The sequence below is a fragment of the Protopterus annectens genome, chromosome 7.part1 (genome assembly GCF_019279795.1).
Source record: "Protopterus annectens isolate FY-2018-M chromosome 7.part1, PAN1.0, whole genome shotgun sequence".
Lineage (NCBI taxonomy): Eukaryota > Metazoa > Chordata > Ceratodontiformes > Protopteridae > Protopterus > Protopterus annectens.
Genome location: NC_056740.1, coordinates 258,525,320 through 258,548,148, shown reverse-complemented (window position 1 = coordinate 258,548,148; position 22,829 = coordinate 258,525,320). Strand labels below are relative to the sequence as shown.

The 22,829-nt window shown below is 39.4% G+C and overlaps 1 protein-coding gene across 1 annotated transcript in view; it reads left to right on the top strand.

Moving 5' to 3' along the window:
• Window positions 1-22,829, top strand: part of TRPM1 (transient receptor potential cation channel subfamily M member 1) — an 841,064-nt gene that overhangs the window by 163,292 nt on the left and 654,943 nt on the right. The window contains exon 7 of the mRNA XM_044078483.1: window positions 4,870-4,993. Within this exon, the coding sequence (XP_043934418.1) occupies window positions 4,870-4,993 (124 nt within the window). The remainder of the gene's footprint in view (window positions 1-4,869; window positions 4,994-22,829) is intronic.

Below are 22,829 nucleotides of genomic sequence, written 5' to 3'. Positions count from 1 at the left end.
GCTATGGCAGCCCCTAGCATTTTTGGTCTGAGTGAAGCTTTTTCAGTTTTCACTTCTAATAGTTTACTCCTCTGTTGCAGTGTCTCTTGAGAGAAACATTCTGCACTGTTGTTTGCAGAGTTTTAAGTGCTGGGCTGGGCTACTGTTCTGCCTGTGTAATTGCCTGCTTCTGATTGTTTTCACCTGCTAGCTCTGCCAGTAATCCCTGCTAGCTTCCTACTATTTCCCATGCTTCCTTTTTCCCTTTTGTTTCCTCAGGGGGGAGCAACATGCATACCAGCAAAATCATGCTCACAGTGGCTAACACGCGTGAACACATGCTTAGACGGACTAGAATCTGCTTATTCGGGTTAAAATGCGTGCACACCAGTGCAAACAAGCTTACAGGTGTTTAAACAGGCTCCTACATGCTTATTCTGCCTTAAACACGCGCACTCACGCTTACACGGGTGCACTCTAGCTTACTCGTACCTACCAGCGCGCACACGTGCGCATGCACGTCCAGCAAGAAACTTTGGTGTTATCCATAATGTACACCTTCCATTTCTTGGCTTTCCCATCCCTACTTGTTGACACTCCTCTTTCCATGATGTGTGACTGACAGCTTTCACATGCCACTGTGCTCCAATGAGCTGCATTCCTTTCATACATTCCCCCCTGTGATGTCACCTATCTCCTACTCTGTTACTCCCCCTTATCCTACTCCTACACTGCACGGAATGTGCTCATTTTCTATGTAACAGTGTGATTCACTATCCTACCACTCATTTACATAGGATTGCCTACTAATGCTTAGTTACATGTCTTACACTCCGCTTCCCCACTTAGCAACCCCTACTCGGTGGCCATGTTGTTTTAGCCTGCTATTCCCTTCCATTCTAAACTCATGCTTTGCATAAGCCCACATTTGTGGGTTTAATATTTTTATTTTTCTGTTTTTTTATGGCGCAGCCCATTTGCGCAATGCTGCGCTACGTTTAAACATCGGCGATCGCATTTTTATTTCATGTTTGCATCAGGGTACCTTGACAGTGGCCACATATTTGGCCATTGGCATGCTGCCTGGGACATTTGCAACCTTTATTTGGAGCTGACAAGGCTCTATTGTGTTATTTGCAGAACGGTACTCAGTTATCAACTGAGTACATTTCTGCAGATAACACGGCTCTTACACGGGCAGGTTTCTGCTTCCTGGATCACAAAATTACCTCATTTGCATGCCTTTCGGCTGCAAGTGAGGTAATTAGCATATCCACGCCCTGCCTGTGTAAGAGCCGTTTTAGGTGCTCTCTTGCATGCACATTCAGGCTGTTCCTGGATCGCGATGGCTGCATGGAGTCTTACACTACTCTTAGACTCCGTGCAAGCCATCGTGAATCCTGCCCTTTATCTTTTCTGACAGCTTTATTCCTCACCAGTGCACAACAGCAGGTCCTTGGGAATAACATCATAACAATTAATAACCCCGTTTGGTCACAGTTGATTGTCACAGTTTTATCTATTGAGGTCTTCGGCAGATACTGTTCTGTAGGTGTGAGCTGAACTCATCCCACCCAGAAGCATCTGCTATGTCACTCTCAACACAATTAATTACTTCTCTCTGAGCTTCCTCATTCTGTCCACCAGGGGCTCTTTGCATCTGACCTAACTCATCACCAATGGTAATTAGCTGACTGCTAATTGTCTCTCTTAACTAAGTGTCCAAATTACAGAGTTTTGATCAGATTACATGATTACAAAATCATCTACAAAACCCTAAATTTGATTACTTGTAGTTCTTGGATTAAATGCCTAAGTAAATCATTCCAACATTTGAATAGTTAGTATGTTAAAATATAACAATTCCACTTCTCCATTAATACACAAATATCACTAAGAGTTAAGTTGAAGGATCAGTGGAGGAACTGTTACATGCTGTTCTTTAATTTATTTTCATTATTTATTTACTTAATTTATTTATTCATTTATTTTTATGTATATATGTATTTATGTATGTATGTATACATGTATTTATTTATTTATTTATTTGTACTTATCCCCGTTATTTCCCAAGCATACACATGCACCCACACACATGCTGCCCAAGAGCTATTTTTGTACTGTGCTGCAAACCCAATTTCCACCTCTCTGCCTCCTACTCACCCCACCACTTAGCTAGTCTTCTGTTGCCTGGGTTGCTACTCAGATCTTTGCGTGCTGTGGAACAGGCAGATAGCATTTCTCTGTCCATCTGACCTGACACCATTTTGAAGCATTTGCAGGTATTGGCAATGCTTTATAACTGCATTTACAAAATGGGCTTCAACCAAATGGTAACATCAAGACTAATCCATAAAATATTAGCAGCAAATGGATAAAAGGCTCCATATGCATCACTGCTGCAAATACACAGTAAGGAAAATTATCATATTAACAGAAAACTCAAATATTTTACAGCCTATTTGCTGATTTTTAAATGGCAATACTCCCATATTTACTTCTCCTTTGAGTTCTTTATCATGCAGAACATGAGATGTATCTTCTTTGTTCTCAGTCATAAGTGCTAAAGTCAAATGGAAAACTAATAAATGGTGAGAAATAACTTCAACATGTAAATCTCTAAATAAAGAAAGACCCTAAATTCACCTCTTTCCTATACTACCAAGCATACAGTGAAACCACTGACTATGAATCCTGCAGGGACAGATCAGAGGCAAAATGTTACTCATGCAATAAGAATATCCATATAAAATCAAGTCTGTAATAGTAATTTAACTGTTATATTGGTCATACCTGTCAACTATACCCCATTATGAGAAATATTCCTCATTTTAGTCTTAAAAGTTCAGTGTTCCATGCTGTTCAACATTGAAAGTATCTGTCAAACACTCATTCTTGGGATTTTTTGTAGAATATGTCCTTGTTAAATTATATTAATGCATATTAATTTCTTAAAAGAAATGTATGTAAGTATGAAGACACAGTTATTAATCATGATCCGAGCTTACATGATGAGGTTGTTTGTAAATGTTTCATATTTTGCCCATTTGTTCCACATTATAAGAGGCAGTGTTTCACATTGTGGAGATGAAATGTTAAAAGCAAGGTGTCACTCTATGGCTAACATGCAGTTCCTCTTCTATCACTTAGGAGTCAGTCATTAATATGAAGCAGATTAATTGATATTGTTTACTTACAATTCTGAATTTTCACGCTAACCCTAATTTGATATACTAAATGGTGCAATTTGAAAAAAAAATATGCTTTAGTAGTGTAATGGAAATAAAGCTCAGTAAAGAGCTGTATTCATCTTCTCCATGGATTCCTGCCAATTTATGAAAAGAAAACTCATCAACTTCATTTTAAGCCTGTTAGTCTTCTAGGAGCGAATATCTATGAAGATTGTGACTATATTAATCATACTGTAGAATTATCTGATGCCTTTTCAAACCAAATAACATTTTAAAAAGTTTAAATGGAGATAAGAAATGTGTTCCATATTCTATAGACAATTTATCTGTTATATAAATCATTATTATGATTATCCTTATCAGATTTTCATTGGAATTTTACCAGAGACATGAATTTCAAGTCTCAAAGAACCCTGTAAATGTTTATAATAGAATGCCTTAAAGGAAATAATTAACTTGGCTCTAATAATCCTGTACTAAATACAATACACACGAAGAGAGATTAGTCTATGATACAAAACATATCCCTTATAGCTGAGCATCTTTTTTGTAAATTTTATTTGTACTGATGTCAAGAAATTATATTCTGTTTGTTTTGCTACAATTATAAATCTTGTCACATTCAAGGAAAGGACTATTACACTTTCAAGCAATTCCATTAGAACTTTGTGACTTAAATATCTGAATGTGGATTGAACAAGACCTACAACATAATTAACTAATGTACAAATTCTTTCTGCATAGTTAGTGAAAGTTAATTTATTACGTAATTTAATTCCAAATGTTTAAAAGTAGGGACCACTGCAATAGGCCAGGCTCTGAGGGTTAAAGTAACAAAAGTTTTGTGACAATAGAAATATCAAAATGCAACACATTCTGCCATTGAGCTGTAAGTATATTATTCAGAGTAGACCAAATCTTAACAAACTGCTGTTTCTCAACATTGCAGATGCTATGAGGGAACATGGCAACGCCTCATGTCTTTCAACTCGCCTAAGATATTATCACTCCCCCAATAAATGTGCTCAGGTTGGGAGGGTGGCCTAATGGTTAAGGTGCTTTCCTTACAAAGACAAGGTGCAGGGTTTGAGTCTCACAAGGGATACTTGGCTAGGCTTATACTGACTTGCAAGGGCAGTTAGCTTAGTACTAACCTATGAACCAATGTCATGAGTAATTGCTTAAATATAACGTAAATGGCATGACTATATTACACTATGTCTATGGTCATCAAAAGCACTCGTAGACAATATGACAGTTCTGACATGTTTATGTCTCCAAATAACCTTTCCTCTATCCATGCCTGGATGTTAGTATAAGAGCAGCTCCAGATTTCATACTTTGTCAGTTGACCCTTTTTTTCCAATGTAGTCTGACCTTGTTTATCTGTAGTACCTTTTCAATTCATTAATCATCTCACACAGAATGATCACCACTTTTCACTGGGTTATGTTTCCAAGTTCATAAATAAATTTCATCCCAAATGAGAGTGATAAAGCAAGGTTTGTGTTATAATTTTGAAAGAATTAAAAGGAGAGTTGTTTTCAATCTGAACTTCTGTCACTGTATATTTCATTAATATTGTCAAGTTAAAGAGTTAAAAGTTGCATTGCCAACTGCATTTGAAGTTATATATTTTAGATCCATGAAATAATCATATGAAATGAATAACAAAGCCACTTATTGTTTTGTATTTCAGCATAATCAGTGAGTCCCTAAGGGACCAACTTCTTGTAACTATTCAGAAAACTTTTAACCACAGCAGACACCAAGCACATCAGCTTTTTGTTATGTTGATGGAGTGCATGAAGAAAAAGGAACTTGTAAGTATACGAAAACTGTCCTGACAAAAAGAATTATTAGTTTTAGATCTAGGACAAGTATGTATTTATCTAACAATTTAGGTAATGTGTTCTAAACTGCTAGACTGAGACATTGTGATAGCCCTACTTACCTGAATGTATTTTTTTCCAATCCATGGCTACCGCTACTGGGTTAATTTGTACTTACAGCAATGCATCAGTATGGTTCTGTACATTATTATAACATTGGTGGATAATTCACACTGTAAACATTCCAACTCTATGCATACTGCAGGGCATTGCCCAGTGGTCTGAGTTTCTGAACGGTTCATAGAGAATAATAATAATAATAATATTAATAATAATAGTAATAATAATAATAGTAATAATAATACTATTATTAATAATAATACAATTAATAATGATATTAATAATAATCATGTTATTAATAATAATAATAATAATAATATTATTATTATTATTAATAATAATAATAATAATAATAATAATAATAATAATAATAATGGTTATTATTATTATTATCATCATCGTCATCATCATCATCATCATCATCATCATCATCATCATCCACAGGGGACCACCTTCAACTAAAGGTTTTATAAAACAATTTGCATACTAGCAATTACTGCTCAACCATGGGTAAAGCAGGATTTACTCAGGACCTCAGTTGTTTACTCACATTCATAATGGTGAAGCCCCATTTGGTAAATTTTGCCAGAAGGCAGGTAAACCCTGTTTCATCTGTGATCCAGCAAGGACTATTACTATTGTACACCAGATACAATAAAAATATTTCATTAAATGAGTCCCTTGTACAATGGTTTTATCTTAACATGAAGAATGATCCTTACACTCCAGAAAATGAAGGCATCCTCTTTATCTAGTGAGCGTATCGATTAATCTGTCCATGCTCACTCACAGTAAACAGATGTATTGACTTCATGGTGCATGTCATTCATGTTATGGCATTAAATGACTTTTAGCTGCCTTTTTAATGGAGAACTTCTAATTCAAAACTGGATATATTCTTTATAGGTTCATAGGTAGGTACTAGGCTATCGGCCCAAAGGCCTACGTAAGCTTAGCCAGCAAGGTTCCATGGCTTACGCCACCCAAGAAAGTTATTTTTCTGTGCCACTGTTGAGCAGAGACACAGAAGTGACCCCCGGGGTGTATTTCCTATTTCCCATCCACTCATCAAGATTTTTTTTGAAGAGTGCTAATGAAGAACTTTGCTTAACATAGATGGGTAGCTTGTTCCAGAGTATAGGAAGTCTCTGGGATAGGAATCTATCCCTCCAGTGTGTCCTGTTTATTGTGGTGACAAGGTTTAGGTCCCTAGAGCATGAAGCTTGGAGGGATTGGGATTTCTTTAGGTGTAGCATGTCCAACAGCTCTGGGTTTGACATAGCTGTATATGTTAGGCATAGATCACCTTGGAGTAGGTGATATGCTACGGAGTAAAGCTGGAGTTTTTTGAGGTGGTCAGTGTAGGGCATTAGTTTGAGGCCAGTGATCCTCTTTCTGAGGTACTTATGTGGCCTTTCCAGCTGCTGCAGATGTCTTGTGAGGTACATTCCAAAAGGGGCATTATACTCTATAATGGGTCTAATGAGTGTCGAGTAGAGGGGAACAATGACCTCTTTTTTCCTGGATGAGAACCCTTTTAGGATGAGGTGTGCCACATAGGACTTCTTGACTACTGTGGCAATGTGACTATCAAAGGAGAGACTACTGTCCACCTGGGTCCCAAGGTCTCTTATCATGCATTCGGTGTTAAGTAGATTGCTGCCTATGTGGTAGTTCAAGGGTACAGAGTTTTTACCAAAGGGGATGACATTGCACTTTTTGGCATTGAGCTTGAGGCCATGACTCTAACACCAGGTAGCTGTCTCAGTGAGGTCTTTCTGTAGGATGTCCACATCATCTGGGGACTTGACTATGGCTCCTAGTTTGCAGTCATCTGTGAACTTCATTAGCCAGAGGCCTTCTGTGTTGGCCTGTACTTCGGAGAAGTAGATACCAAACAGGGGAAGTCCCAGGACGGAAAGCTGTGTTACTCCACTTGTCACTGCTTTGAGGTCAGATTTGGAGTCTGCAACTTTTACAGTGTGGGTTCTGTCAGTGAGCCAGTTGGCAACCCATCTTGTGACATAGGGATTTATACCTAGTTTAGTGAGTTTAGCTATAATTCCAGAATGGGGGATGGTGTCGAAAGCCTCAGCGAGGTCAAGATAGGCTGTGTGAACCACCTTACCCTCATCCACGGCTTTGGTGACTGCCTCAAAGAAGTCGATCAGGTTCAGAAGGCATGATCTGCCTTTCACAAACCCGAACTGGGTGGGATCCAGAGTTTGGAGGTTACCAATGTCTTTGTTTATGAGTTCCATGATGATATGTTCATGGCCTTGCAGACCAGGCTCATCAGGCTAATAGGTCGATAGTTCCCGGGATCAGTGGTGGCTCCCCCTTTGTGGAGTGGGATAACTGTTGCTGTGCGCCATTCAGTGGGCACAAAGCCTGATGTGAGGCTATTATTGAACATGGTGCTTAAGTAGGGAGCCAGTTCGTTCTGAAGTTCGTGTAAAATGCAGCCTGGGATGTTGTCCGGTCCCATGGATGCTGTGTTTTTGGCTTTAGAGAGTGCACCTTTTACCTGCGTACTTGTAATTACAGGGACTCTGCATTCTTCCTGTTTGTTTGTTTTAATATACTATTTAATTAACTTCCTGTCAATGTCTTAATGACAGGTAGTTCACTGTCAGTTGGCTGTTGAATGGATCTATTTTGCAATGGTAAATGTAGTTTACAATCACTAAAAGGATTCCATTTATCCATTTGAAGGCTATTTTAGAAGCTGTGCATAATAAATGATCCTCAGGCTTTACTTTATTTTATGTATCTATTTATTGCTTTTCTAAGATGAATAAGCATATTAAAATATTTCTGTACACAACAATATTTCATAAAGATTTCTTACTTTAATATCTGTATGAACAATGATATCTCATTTACCATGAAGTGGAATGATTATGTTTGGTGCTTACAGGGTGGGTCTTATTAGTAGTAATGCTTCTGCAATGGTGTTTCACTCAAGTCAAAGAGTAGGACCATTAAGATGTATGGTTTGTGTTTCACTGAGATGGGGTGGCAGGATGAACTTTTTATAAACTTATATGATACGAGAATCAAAGCATCCAATTGTGTGATCTGTGTATTGCTCAATTCTTTATGTTAATAAGAGATGTTAAAGGCAATAAAAATATAATATATAAACCAGAAGAGACTAAGAGCACTCAAATATGTGACTGGTGATGAAGACCAGCAACTATTTATTTTGTACATTACAATTTATTCATATAATTGGACATATACAATTACACAGGTAATCTCAAAAGACAATTTTTAAAAATGTCTCTCTCAAAGGCAGTGTTTGCCAACAATGTGGCATACAGTATATGGATAACTACAGCCCAAATGGAATGACCCTAGTGTGAGTAGTTGCTCAGGTGTATGATGGGCATGCACATGTTTTGGGGGGAAGAGAGAAAGCCGGTCCTCACCTGGTTTGTTGATTCTTTAGTAGTAAATGAAGGGTTTTCTACAGCAGTCAGCCAATGCACAGAGGATGTGGGCTGTGGCCCCATGGGCAAATATGTAGGAATCAGGACCATATGTATTCTTGCAATTATGGAAGTGCTCAGGTCACCACCATATTTGGGGGTAGGGGTAAAATATACAATCATGTCTGAATACTAGTAAGGGAAGAATCCACCCTCATGGCTGATTGTATAACAACTTACCCTGGGGGACTGTCACCTCCACACAGTACTGGACAGCTATCTCTCACACTGGAGAACAAAGTGTTGAGTCTGATCAGGAGGGTTGATGGTTCATAGCTATGGGGTCAATAAAAACAGAAAACAAAGATAACTTGTGATCTGTAGTAAACTAACAAGTATCTTCTTACAGTTTCATTTTTGTTTTGGACAACTCAAAATGTTAATTTATGCAGAGATGTGTATGAGTATGTACATTTATAAATGGAAATATTGTTCAAAATGCTTTAATGTATCAACTCAGAATATAATTAAATAAATATTTAATTGCCAAATGTTTCAAAAAGGGTAAAGGAATGTGTTGTTTCATATAACGTTGTAAAAGACTACAGAAACAACTTTAGATAAACCATTATAGCATGTTAGGCTGGATGCAGAAAGGTTATTGTGAGTTATATGGCAGTTGTACGTAACTGCGGTGGTGGTGCTACAGTAGCGTTGTCGCCTCACATTTAGACATTGCCTGTTCGATTCTCAGTTAGAGCATCTTCTGTGTGGCGACATGCGTGAATGGGTGTTCCTTCGTTGAAGGTTGTGCATTAGGCCTGGCAAGCCAGTACGTAAAAATCTACTGCCAATCATTAGCAGACCGGAGTTCCGCTGTGGCGACCCCTAACCGGGAAAAGCCGAAAGAAAGAATATGGCAGTTGTACGCCTCACAGTCAGTAACCATTTCTGTTGCCTATAGCAAATGCTAATGAGGCATTCTAAGGAAGGGGCCTATGCTAATTAACTATGCACTCTCCTCCAGAAAATGCACAGAAATAACATTCTTTGATACTCAGCTGCTACTTAAAAACAGTTTATATGATCCTGTTCTCTTTGAACATGATAAAAGTCATAATACTGTACTAAACCTATTTAGAATCTGTGTTTACCTGCACACAGAAATGTAATTAATTCAGCCTTCTGGTCAAACAAAATAAAGCACAGTCACAAGACTGTAAAATAAAGCCACAGAAAATGAAAAGTCCATGAACAGCTATGTTCAGTACGGGCAACAACCTATAAAATAAACAGCAGCATAAGATCAATAATAACCCATTAGTGAACTCATAACATTATCATATCCAAATTCTGTTGCCATTTAAATACAGCAAAAGCAGATTTTAACCCACATGATAATCATTTTACTGCAAGCATAGATTTACAGATAAAGATTTCTGTCTTATAGGTGTAAGAGTTCATGTTTAAGTTATATGCTAACAAGATTTTAAGTGGTCATAGAATTCATTTTATGCTGTACAAAATGCAAAAGATAAGACTTTATTTTTCCTTGCAGTTTTGGACAGCGTTATTATGAAGCATTTGTATTTTGCAGGATAAACTCTAAGTTTTGAATAGTGACACACTAGTTATTGTCACTGCCTTGCAGTGCTTGGTCACTCAGTTCAGTTGCCATCTGGAATGTCCCCTGTATGGAAACTGCATATTCTCCCTGTATCCTAAAGAAACACTGGTAGGTCAACTGTGGATCTCGCAATCACACCTCTAAACCTCTTAGAGCAAAAAATCTGGACAAAGCCATAAATAAACATGGGGCAAAGGCCAAAACAATAGGGACAATTTTTAAATATTGCTCTTACAAACTTATAAAGCTGATAGAATAACAGGTTTTGCATTAGCATGAATTTTCTGAAGGGTATGAAGTCTGAAACTCAAAGGTCTGTCATTATATTCTAATATTAATCTTTAATAATTTGCCACTAATTTGCCAGAAAAAAAAAACATTTATGAAAAATGGACCAAAATATGAGGCAAAAATCTGGGCATTCTGCAAAAATATGTACAGTTGAGAGGTATGCCCCAAATATTAGTTATAAGAATATAAGTGCAATTTCCCAAGGTCACAATACACCAATGATTTAAATCAGCACTTAAAACACAGTGTCATACTTATGGAATAGCTGCTCAGTCTTCCAAAGCTGGGGATGTTTAAGGTGGTAACTGTATTTTATATGTACCTGATGAGATAAATGTCGTACATCTTTATTTGAAATTTGTTGAGATCAAAAGCACAGATTGTTTTCAAGTACATCTAGAATGCTGACTCGATTTTCTGTGATAGAATACATGTTGAGCTCTGAAGAAGGGTATCAGGAAATTTGCTGATGATTTTAAAGTTGCTGGGATGATCACTTCAATTACAGACCAATATGAAATTCAGAACTGTATAGATTTAATACTTGAATGGGCTCACTCTAATGAAATTCAATTTAATAGGTCCTAGTATAGGGTGCTGTACATAGGTAAACATACTTTTTCCTATCCTTATAGTACAGATATAATCATAAGGCTTTTTTCAGTTATGTTAGAAACCTGGGATGCAACTCCCAGACCTGTTCTGAGTTGATTCTAAATGACAAAAAATACACTGAACCCACAGACATCGCCAATATCCTGGCAGACAGGTTCAGTGCAAACTTGGCTGCCTCCCAAAAATCTCTGATGCTCAGGTGAAGGCTGCCCTCTCCAAAGCAAAACACTGCATCCATGGGACCAGATGGCGTCCCAGATGAACTCCAAGAGGAACTAATCCCTCAAATAAAACAGCTATACAATCTCAGCCTCACTACAGGATATGTGCCCACAGAATGGCGGCAACAGTGGTCCCACTCCACAAAGGTGGAGCCTGACCCTGGAAACTATCGCCCCATAAGCCTGACTAGCTTAGTCTGCAAGGCTATGGAGAGGATCATCATGGAGCTCATAAACAAAGACACTGGGGACCTACAGACACTAGATCCTACCCAGTTCGGCTTTGTCAAGGGCAGATCCTGCCTTTTGAACCTGGATGACTTCTTCGAAACAGTCACCAAAGCCATAGATGAAGGGAAGGTAGTCCACACAACCTATCTGGACCTTGCAAAGGCATTTGACACAATACCCCACTGGCATCATAGATAAGCTATCCAGCTTAAATATAAACCCCTATGTCACAAGATGGGTCGCAAATTGGCTCAAAGATAGAACCCACAGAGTGAGAGTTGCTGGAGCCATGTCCGTCACAAGTGGCATCCCACAGGGTTCTGTACTGGGACCACTCTTGTTCGGTATATACTTTTCCGAGGTACAGGCGGAGGACTATGGCTCACCAAGTTCGCGAGAGACTGCAAACTGGGCGCCATAATCAACTCTCCAGCTGACACAAACATCCTTCAAAAAGGTCTCACAGAGACAGATAACTGGTGCCAGCACCATGGTTTAAAGCTAAATGCCAAAAATGTATAGTCATACCCTTTGGCAAAAACAATGTGCCCACAAATTACCACATAGGTGGAAACCCATTAAGTACAGAGAAAGTTATTAGGGACCTGGGGACCCAAGTTGATAGCAATCTCTCCTTTGAAAACCACATTGCCAAAGTGGTTAGAAAGACCTTCTACATAGCCCACCTCATCACGAAGGGTTTCACATCTAGATCAAGAGAGGTAATCGTGCCCTTTATTCATCCCTCATCAGGCCCATCATAGAATACAATGCCCCTTTTGGGATGTACCTTACCCGACACCTGCAGCAATTAGAAAGACCCCAAAAGTATCTCACCAAGAGGATCAAGGGTCTCAAACAGATGCCATATGCTGCTCGGTTAAAACTCCAGCTCTACTCAGTTGCATACCGCTTACTACTGATCTATGCCTGACATACAAAGCTATGTCAAATCCAGAATTAATGGACATGCTCCACCTCAGTAAATCTAAATCCCTTAGAGCCACAAGCTCAAGGGACTTGAACCTCAGCACAGAAATAAATAGAACTTGCTGGAGGGACAGGTTCATAACCCAGAGGCTCCCTTCGCTCTGAAATAGAATTCCAGTTCATGTGAGGCAGAGCACCTCACTGAATCTCTTCAAGAAGAATCTCGATAGGTGGATGGGGGATCGTAGGTTTGTCCCAGGGATTACTCCCATGTCACTATTGGACAGAGGCACAGTAAACTAAACCTTAAAAAGGGCACAGTATACTCAAATCAAGGGGTGATAATTGCCCCAGGGCAGATAGCCTAGTATGAACCTATGAACCTATGAACCTATGAAGATATCGCTATTATTAAAGAAAGCTTGGAATATGAAGACTTGGACATTATCATTAATGATAAATTGAGCTTTGAATGGAAAGTGAATAAAATGTTGAGGAAGACTTACTCAGGGAGAAGTACTTGATTAAGAAATGTTTCCTCTAGAGATGAGCTGTTATGATCTTTATTTAGAAAGCAGTCATTAGACCCCTTAAGGAATATGGCACAGGCTTTTATGAATATTCTAGAGTTGATATTGGAACATGTCCAGAAGTTATTCAGAAGAAAAATATAAGGATTATCAGATCTTTCCTATGAAATCAGATTAAAAAGACTCAACCTATTTTTTTATTTGTTACACATATTTAAGGAGAGATCTGTTCTGGATCCATAAATGTATGAACATTTCTGACATTGGTTGTTTATTGTGATTAATTATTCAAATCATGATAAATGTGCTATTAAAATCAGCAGCTACAGGATATTATGGCTATGTATTAAAAACTTGGTAGTAATTTCTTAGAGCATAGAGCTAGGACCAGATGATTTCTTTGCCTCCGGAGATTAGACAAATCAACAGCAATAAATTAGCATAATATTTTATAAAGTTGATAAAGAAAAACAGCAAAAATAATTACAATGGGCACAGAAAATTGTAGAGTTGCATATAAGATTAACTCATCAGCACATTGTACTAGATGACAAAGGGACTTGATCAAGAAACTTTCAAAATCCCTTTCCAGAACCATTACTGCCAAGGCTCGGTCATCTGTGGCCTCTCAGTTGGCTACCCTCCAATTAATTTCAAATTCATCCATGATGCTTATCTCACATGCAGCCAAAGGTGCCTGAAGGGCAGCAGGTTCAGGCATATCCATTAGGAGGCATGCCTAGATGTGCTTATGTGATTTTATGGAGCCTTTCAAGTCCTCATTCATCAATGCACCCTTTGACGCATTTTGTTGTTTGGCCCAAAAGTTAAGGACATACCCTCCACATTTGAAAAGGATGGAAAGACCCTCTCTGCCATGGGCATATGTTTATTGACCCCTCAGAGATCCTTTTCTAGGAATCAACTAGGGGATCAGAAAATGTGGTTCAGAAAGTCTCAGGGTCCTTTCCAGGACACAGGTGGAAATAGCTCCCTAGCGGGGGGAACTCTAATGGATGACACCACCCATGCAGCAGGGTTGCAGATATTCTTTATTTGATAGACCCTATCAGCGCTCCTGAAAGGAGACCCTACTGTCCCCCTCTGGAGACAAAAAACTCCAAAACACTTCCAGTACAAACAGGCAGAAAAAGGCACCAAAAATAAAAGGAATCTACCAAGGCTTGCACTAATAAGAATGACAAGAAAACACCGTCAGAACTGGCATTAAAAAACTTTTAGTTCACTCATTTGTCTTAGTAAATAAGCTTCTTTAGAACAGGTAGGCAACTAACACACACCTTCCCTTTAAAGCCATAATCAACCAATGAAAACAATGTTTTAACTAAGTAATCAATTAGTCTACCATAAGCAACATCTTAGTTAAAACACATAGTCTAAACTAATATAAAAAATGAACTATTTATCCACCTTTAATCTTCTAGATTTAAAAAAACATTTAATATTATTGGAGTCATTAATTCCTAGCAACCAAGTTGTCATCGTATTTCTTCTATTTCTACAATGTTTCTATAGTCTCCTCCTCTACTATCTTTAGGTACTTGCTCCAAAACTAAAAATAACATTTTCTTTTTACTATTTTTACATACTGCACTATGTCTACATAAAACATTATTTTTATCTTTTGATTTAATACTATACACATGTTCTTTAATACACTTTTCAAGACTTCTAGTAGTCATTCCAACATAGAAATAATGTCAGCCTGAACAAACACTTATATATACTACTCCAATTGCCTTACAAGTAAAGACCCCGGGTGCAATTAATGTTCTATCAAAATGTTTTAAATCATTAAAAGGCCCTTCTAAAATGTACCTACATGCTGGAAACATCCCACACTTATACATTCCTTTACTCTTATGTGAATACAAAGCAGAAAGGACTGTCCTATAATTAACATTTTGTAAAGCCTTTTTCACATTATAATTATTTTTATACATGAATTTTGGAAACTTTCCAATAATATGAATTAATTCTAAGTCCCCCTGCAATATAGTCCACTTTTTTTTAATAATAGAAACAATATTAGCACTATCTGCAGCCATGTCTAAACAACATGCCAAACTATAATCAACTGGAGGGGAACAATTACTAACTACCATATTTAACCCTGCTACTAAAATCGATTGAAAATCAATAGCCGTTCTTGTATAAATTTCTTCTGCTGCCTCTGGAGACAATCAGGGGTCAACTATCCCTACACCAGAGAGCCTGGCAAGATTTAACAAGAGATACTTGGGTGCAGAGGATTATTTCCAGAGGTCATATAATTCTCTTTTCCCTTTCACCCCCAATTGTATGGACATTTTCTTATGTTCTACCCACCCAGAGGAAAGCAGCAGCACTAGAAATACAAAAGCTGCTGCAAAAAGAGTCATCCAAGAGGTCCCACCAGACCAGATAGAATCTGGAACTTACTTAGGATTCTTTTAGTGACAAAAAAGACAGGGGACTGGAGACCAATTTTGGATCTCAGTACCTTGAACAAAGTTTGCTATACAAAGTTTCAGATGGTCACAGTTCAGTCCATTCTACCCTTCCTGGGTAAAGATGACTGGATGTGCTCAACAGACCTTCACATAAAAATGAACAGACAAACTAGAAGGTATTTACTCTTCTGCCTGAGAGCCAGTCATTATCAGTTCAGAGCAGTGCCCTATGGCCTCACTACAGCTCCCAGGGTGCTCACCAAATGCATGACAGTGGTAGCAGCTCACTTGAGACTGCAGGGATTCTGAGTGTTTCCATATCTAGATGACTTTCTCATCCCCCCGACCAGGCATCTACTAATAACAGCCAGAGATCAGGGACTTCAGATTTGTTCTCATCTGGGGATAACCATAAATTGCAAGAAGTCTCAGTTACAACCAACTCAAACCTTGGAATCCATAGGAGCAGTCTTCAATACAATATCAGTGACAGCTTCTCTTCCTTTCTCAAGAGTGCAGACTATCCGATTCCAGGTCAGGAAGATAATTTGCAATGCCAAAATTTCAGCCCAGTTGATCCTTCAAACCATGGATCAATGTCAGCTGCCATAATCTTAGTTCCTCCAGCAAGATTCCATAGGAGAATTCTTCAATGGATGCTAGAAACACAGTGGTTGATTCTTTATCAATACATGTCAGCACAAATAAGAATCACTCAGGCATGCAAGAGATACCACTAGTGGTGGCTTCAATCTGATTAGGTTCTGCAAGGACGTCCTTTCATTCTCACTCATCCCAAAGCCATAGTGATCATGGACACTTCCCAGATTGGGTGGGGGGGCACTTCCTGGGGAAAACAGTCCAAGGCTCATGGTCGCCCGAAGAGGCCAATCTGCATATCAATGTCCTAGAGATGAGAGCAGTGCTCTTACCATTACAGGCCTTCCAGGATACTTTTCCTTAAAGGACAATTGTGGTTCAAACAGACAAAATGTCAGTAGCTTGGTACATCAACAAACAAGGAAGAACCAGATCTCACCCCTTGGCCAAGTGGCAATGGGTGATTTCATACAACCACTTTCTCATAGCAACACACATTCTGGGGAAGTCCAATGTGATAGGAGACAAATTGAGCAGGTCCATTCTTCTACCTCACAAGTGGTCTCTCAACATGAAAGTGACAGAAATGGTTTTCTGTCATTGGGGGTCAGCCTTGCTGCAGTCTTTTTGCTTCTCCCCTAAACACAAATGTAGCAGTTACTTCACCCAAATCGCCCCTCCGGGGAATCGCCAGGGGATACTCTACTCCATGACTGGCCTCTGGTCTACTTTATGCTTACCAACCAATTCCTCTAATTCCAAAATTCCTGCAAAAAGCTACCAGGTTGAAGAGCAAAGTCATCCTCATTACACCTTACTGGCCTTGACAGATTTGATTCCCCTTCCTATGGCCTCAGCTGCTTTACCAATCTTGGATTCTGGATCCGATGCCAGACCTCCTGTCTCACACAAGTAAGATTCATCAGGATATCTCAAATCTCAAACTGACAGTGTAATTTCTCCAATTTCATTAATAGCCAGACAACTAATGCTGTCTTCCCCCATCTGTCATATTCTTTTATCTTCCCATAAGCCTTCTACAAGCAAACTTTACACAAGTAAATGGAAAAGGTTCATTTGCTGGGCACACCAAAAACACATCGACCATTTCTCAGCCCCTGTACAAAGTATATTTGAATTTTTGGCAACAATTTTAAATGAGGGATCTAGCTCCTCAACAATTAAAGTTCAGTTAGCAGCAATCTCTAATTTTCATATTGGATTTGAAAATTCTTCTGTGGCGTCCTCTAAACTTTGTAAAGCATTTTTGAGAGGTACACTCCTGCTGAGAACCCCATATAAAGATCTTACTCCACCATGAGATTTGAACTTGATGCTGCAGGCCTTAATTCATTCTCCCTTTGAACAAGCAGCTAAATGCGATCTTAAGTTCTATACCTGGAAAAATATCTTTCTAGTGGCCGTTACGTCTGCTAGAAGAATTTCAGAACCTCAAGCATTGTTCTCTAAACCTCCCTACTTGATCTTTCATAAGGATAGAGTCACATTACGTAAGGCTTCTTTCCTTCTTAAGGTGGTTTCAGAACGCAATATCAATCAGTCCATTAATTTGTCACTTTTCTTCCCTAAATTTGCAAATAAAGGTGAATGTATGTTGCATTTATTAGATGTTCACAGACAATTACATTTTTACTTACACAGAACAAAAGAAATTAGGAAGACAGATCAATTATTTCTGCCCTTTGCTGATTCCAAATTGGGCAAACCAGTTAGCCAGATGGCTGACAGATTGCATATCATTCATCTATAACAAGTTGGGTCTAGCCCTTACCAAAACTTTTGATAGCCCATTCAACTAGGTCCATGGCAACGTCTTCAGTGTTTCTTTCTAGAGCTTCCATGAACGATATATCTGCAGCTGTGAATTGGGCAAATTCTCATACCTTTATCACTCATTACAAACTGGATCTCATCTTAAGGGGAAAAACAGACTTTGACTCAACTGTGCTCAAGAATATCCTTCCTTAGAGTCCACCCAGGATTTTAGGTATGTGGGGACTCTGTCCCATCATTTGAGGACAGAATGAAAATTGAAAACATCAGATAAAAAGTTATGCACTTAATATAACATTCCCTTAATACTGAGCTCTAAATATGGCTTTTCTGTCAGGAAAGTTATGATAGTTCTTTCTACATTATGTAAAACAGCAAACAAGATCTTTGGCATGTTAGGGGTTGGTGCATTATGATTATAGTAGGAGCTCAAGAGCTTATTGGTGGCCACAAGCTTTAGTAGCACCGAATCTGATCCAAGAGTTGAGGAAGAATGAAAATAGACAACACAGATGGAATGTTATGATAAGTACATAACTTTTTTTATAATTAAGAGGAAAAAGGACTAACGACTTCCAAGATGACTGCACAGTGAGTAACAGCTTAACTTCAGCTCCCACATTTTGAAAACAGAAACTCAGAAGAGAGAACCAGTGAACAGTATGCCAGCAAAAAAGAAATTCATGAAACCTGAAACCTGAAAGAAAATCAACCACAAAAGGTGAGGACAAGGCATTGACTGGGAAGAATTATGCAGCTGTTCAGCAAAAAGTAGTGCAAGCTCCAGCTTTGGTGCAAGACATGACTTCCAGTAATCTAGAGGAAAAATAAGTCAAATGTACTCAGATCTGATAAAAATAAATGAAAGACTGATGGAGTATATCAACTCAAATAAACAGCTGGATAAAATGGAAGAAGCTTTGAACAAATATTCAGATGAGGTAATAAAACTGCAAAAATCAGAGGTCAAAATGAAGAAAATGCTGGCTGAATATGGGATCGCTCAAGAAGAAATATTTCAATAAAATAATAGAATTAGAGGACAGAGCATGAAGGGAAAACCTGAGATTTTCTGCTGTACCAGAGAAGCTGGAAGGGACAGACTGTATTAATTTTATGAAAGCACAAATAAGCAACTGGACTGGTATTCCACAGCAGGAGTTGTTAATTGAAAGGACACATTCTGTGTATGCTCCAAACCTAGTCATGAGAAAGCAACCTAGACTTTTAATAGTAGGTACTAGGATTATATAGGCCCCAGAGCCAATAGCCTAGTACCTACCTATGAACCTAAAAGCAGGAAACAGTAGTGTTAGTGAAAAATGATTATTCACCGTACACCAGGCAGAAGAGGAGTACATTTATTCCACTAGTCAGGGAATGTCACGAAACAGACATGAAATTCAAACTGCTGTATCCAGCTATTTTCAGAATATTCTTTCCTGGTCATTTTGGGTCAATTACTATCTCTTTCCTTTCCCCTGCTTTAAAATCCGCAGTTGCGTGGTTTTGTGCCAGTATCCAACTCTGCACATTTCCTCGTAGTGTCCTGGAGAGTGATACAGGTAACACTGAGATCCAAGAGAGACTTTTCCAGATTTAAGTATTTTTCTCTGCTTTTTTGCTCCAACTGCATTTTCCCTCCTAAAAAGCGAATTTCTAACTGAGCTGTGCTTTAAAAAGTTTAAATTGCATTTGCATTCTGCTTTTTACAGTTTTTGCACTTGTTTTATATCAATTTAAGTCATTTTTGTATTTTATAACTGTTGTAGGCTACACACTAAAGTGCGCTAGCCTGTTTATAGCATTTACAGTGTTTTCTATGTGTTTTTCTGCTGTTTCCTAAAAACAAAAAAAATATTCTCTTTTCCCACCTTTGCTGACTAGATTAGTCCAGATTTCAGGTTTTGCTGCATTCAGGACTGTGGTATAGTTCCTGTGTTGCCCATATCCTTACTTGGATAGGAGGATGCTTCTCTGTTCACCAGTGAGAGTGGGGAGCTTTGAGCAGTCTATCTGTCCCTGGAGGAGTGGTCTCAGCCCTGAAACTAGTAGCTTATTGGCCGTTTTGGGTCAATTCCTATCTCTTTCAGTTTCCCTGCTTTAAAATCCGCATTTGTGTTTTTGTGTGATTTTGCGCATAGCGCAGCATCGGGCAGCGCCGCTTAAATGGGTTTAAACTATTCCCAGCTCCACAAAGTCTGCTCTTCACTTTTTCCCTTAGAACTGTTCTAAATCTCAAAGTAAGCACTCTATTTTCATTCTAAAGCCCTGCACTTGCTCGTATAAGTAATCTTATAAGTAAGCTCTAATAAACTAAAGCACTACACCCTCTTATACTCCATTTAAGTACTTGGCTCCCTATTGGTCCTTTTTGATTAGTCAAAAAGTAGTTCCTTATACTATTCTGGCATGTCCAAAAGTCAGTTTTGGGTTTACTCTCCAGTCCAGCTGGTGAATCTGGGAATCTTGAGGCAATGTTACAACTGCCTTATGTACACAGACCACCCTCTCCTCCTCCCAACAAGCTCAAATATATGTGAGAGATGCAACTATATAGCCAAACTGGAGGTTGAGCTCTCTCAACCCAGTACTGGAGCAGTCAGTCAGGAGGAGAAGGTAACCACACATGCTACAAATCCAGTCTCACATAGACCTATTGCAACAGCAAACTAAAAATAAACACACAAAAACATACTTGGAGGCTCTAAATAAAAATCTTCCCAAGCAGCAGAGACCTCCAAAGCAGACATCCAAGCAACCGCTACCCCACAACAATACCCACGTATCACATAGTTCATAAAGTCAGTGTGCCACACAGTCACAGCCCTTAAGGCTAAACAACACACCTAATACACTTGTAATAGGTGACTCTATTGTGAGACACACTGACGTCCCACTCACCAGGCTGAACAAGGAGAAGGTCACTGTAAGCTGCCTGTCGGGAGCAGGATCCGCCACATAACATAAGCACTCAGGTCACTCCAAAGCAAGTACAAATATGACTCTGTCATTATCCATGCTGGTGTGAATGACCTGAGACGTACCTCCCTGGACTTCATGAAAAGAGACATAGAGGAGCTCTCTGATCATGTAGCCCAGGCCGGTATGACCCTGACCTGGAGTAGCATCTTACCCTCACCAAGAATGATAACACAGTATAAAGAAAAAATGATCAATTTTAACAATTGGCTAAAGTATTGGTGTCATTCAAAGGGGATCCAGTGTCTGTCAGTCTGGGATGACATGCTCGACATGCCACATTGCTTTGCTAGAGACGGCTTGCACCTGTCACCCCTGGGCTTTCAAATACTGACTAAGATTCTTGCCACCCCCATACTGCCTTTTTTAGGCAAGGCTCAAAAGACAAACCCACCTCCATAGACAACATAAGGAAAAAGAAACTAAGGGTAATGCTGCTCAACGCCAGAAGTCTAAACCTTAAGATGCATGCACTCGAGGCTCTCCTCAGTATGGAGAATATCGATATCTGTGCAGTAACAGAAACCTGGTTCAAGGCTCCCGAGAGCACCCCAGCACTACCAGGTTATACCTCATACCATGCTTTTCGGCCCCAAAACTCAGACTGAACCACAAAAGGAGGGGGAGTATCCATATTCATCAAGATACCCACACCTCCAGGTTAGTGGCACTGCACGAAGCATCGGAGACCATCCATGTGCAACTAACAGTGGGCAAAACTGCCTTTCAGTTTGTAGCCTGCTACAGAGCACCCTCCCAAACTCAGGAACCCCACTCGGCTTTCCTGAGAACACTGGAGAATATGAAGGTCTCTCCAAACACCATTATATTGGGTGACTTCAACTACCCAAACATAGACTGGGAGCACTATTCAAGCCCCAACATCCTCGCCCAACGGCTCCTAGAATTATTAAACTCAAATGCTATGGAACAACTGGTCACCACTCCCAAAAGAAGGGAAAACATAATGGACCTGATCATCACCAACATGGGGACTCTATGTTCCATACCAGAGGTATACCCCTCATTGGTAAGATCTGACCATAAATTAATCTCACTGGACATCCATATCCCATCCCCACCCCAGCCAAGGAAACCACGGTGAAGAACTTCTCAAAAGCAAACTTCACACTTCTCAAAACTGAGGTGGAATCCTTCAAAGCCACCGGGCCAGTAGAAAATATGGCCCAAACTGCAGAATCCTTTACAAACACATTCTATGGACACCTACAGGAATGCATGGATCGCGCTATCCCACATAAAACCAAGACTCACTCCTCCAAAGGCAGGAGACCTGTCTGGTGGAACCCAGCCATAAGTAAGCTATACAACAGAAGGAGGAAGCTACTACATGACAGAGCAAAACCCCAAAAAGGGAAGGCATCTCTGATCAGTACTAGCAAGAAACTACGCTCCCTCATAAAATCATCTAAGGCCAGCTTCGAAAGAAAAATTGCACAAGACACTAAAGATAATCACAAGGCCTTCTTTAGTTATGTCAGGAACCTGGGTGGCAACTCCCAGATATGCTCTGAGTTAGTGCAAAATGACAAAAAATACACTGAACCCACAGACATTGCCAACATCCTGGCAGACAGGTTCAGTGCAAACTTCTCCCCCCCTTCCCTCCCAAAAGAGCAAATGTCTATCCCAATAGAGTGTAGCCTCCCTGACATCACAGATGCACAGGTGAGAGCTGCCCTCTCCAAAGCAAAAAACACAGCATCAATGGGACCGGACAGTGTCCCGGGCTGCGTCTTACATGAGCTCCAAGAAGAACTGAACCCTCACATAAAGTCACTGTTCAATCTCAGCCTTACTACAGAATATGTACCCAAGGAATGGCGTACAGCAACAGTGGTCCCACTCCACAAAGGTGGTACCACAACAGACCCAGGAAACTATCGCCCTATAAGACTGACTAACCTGGTCTGCAAAGCTATGGAGCGTATCATCATGGAACCCATAAACAAAGACATTGGGAGCCTCCAAACACTGG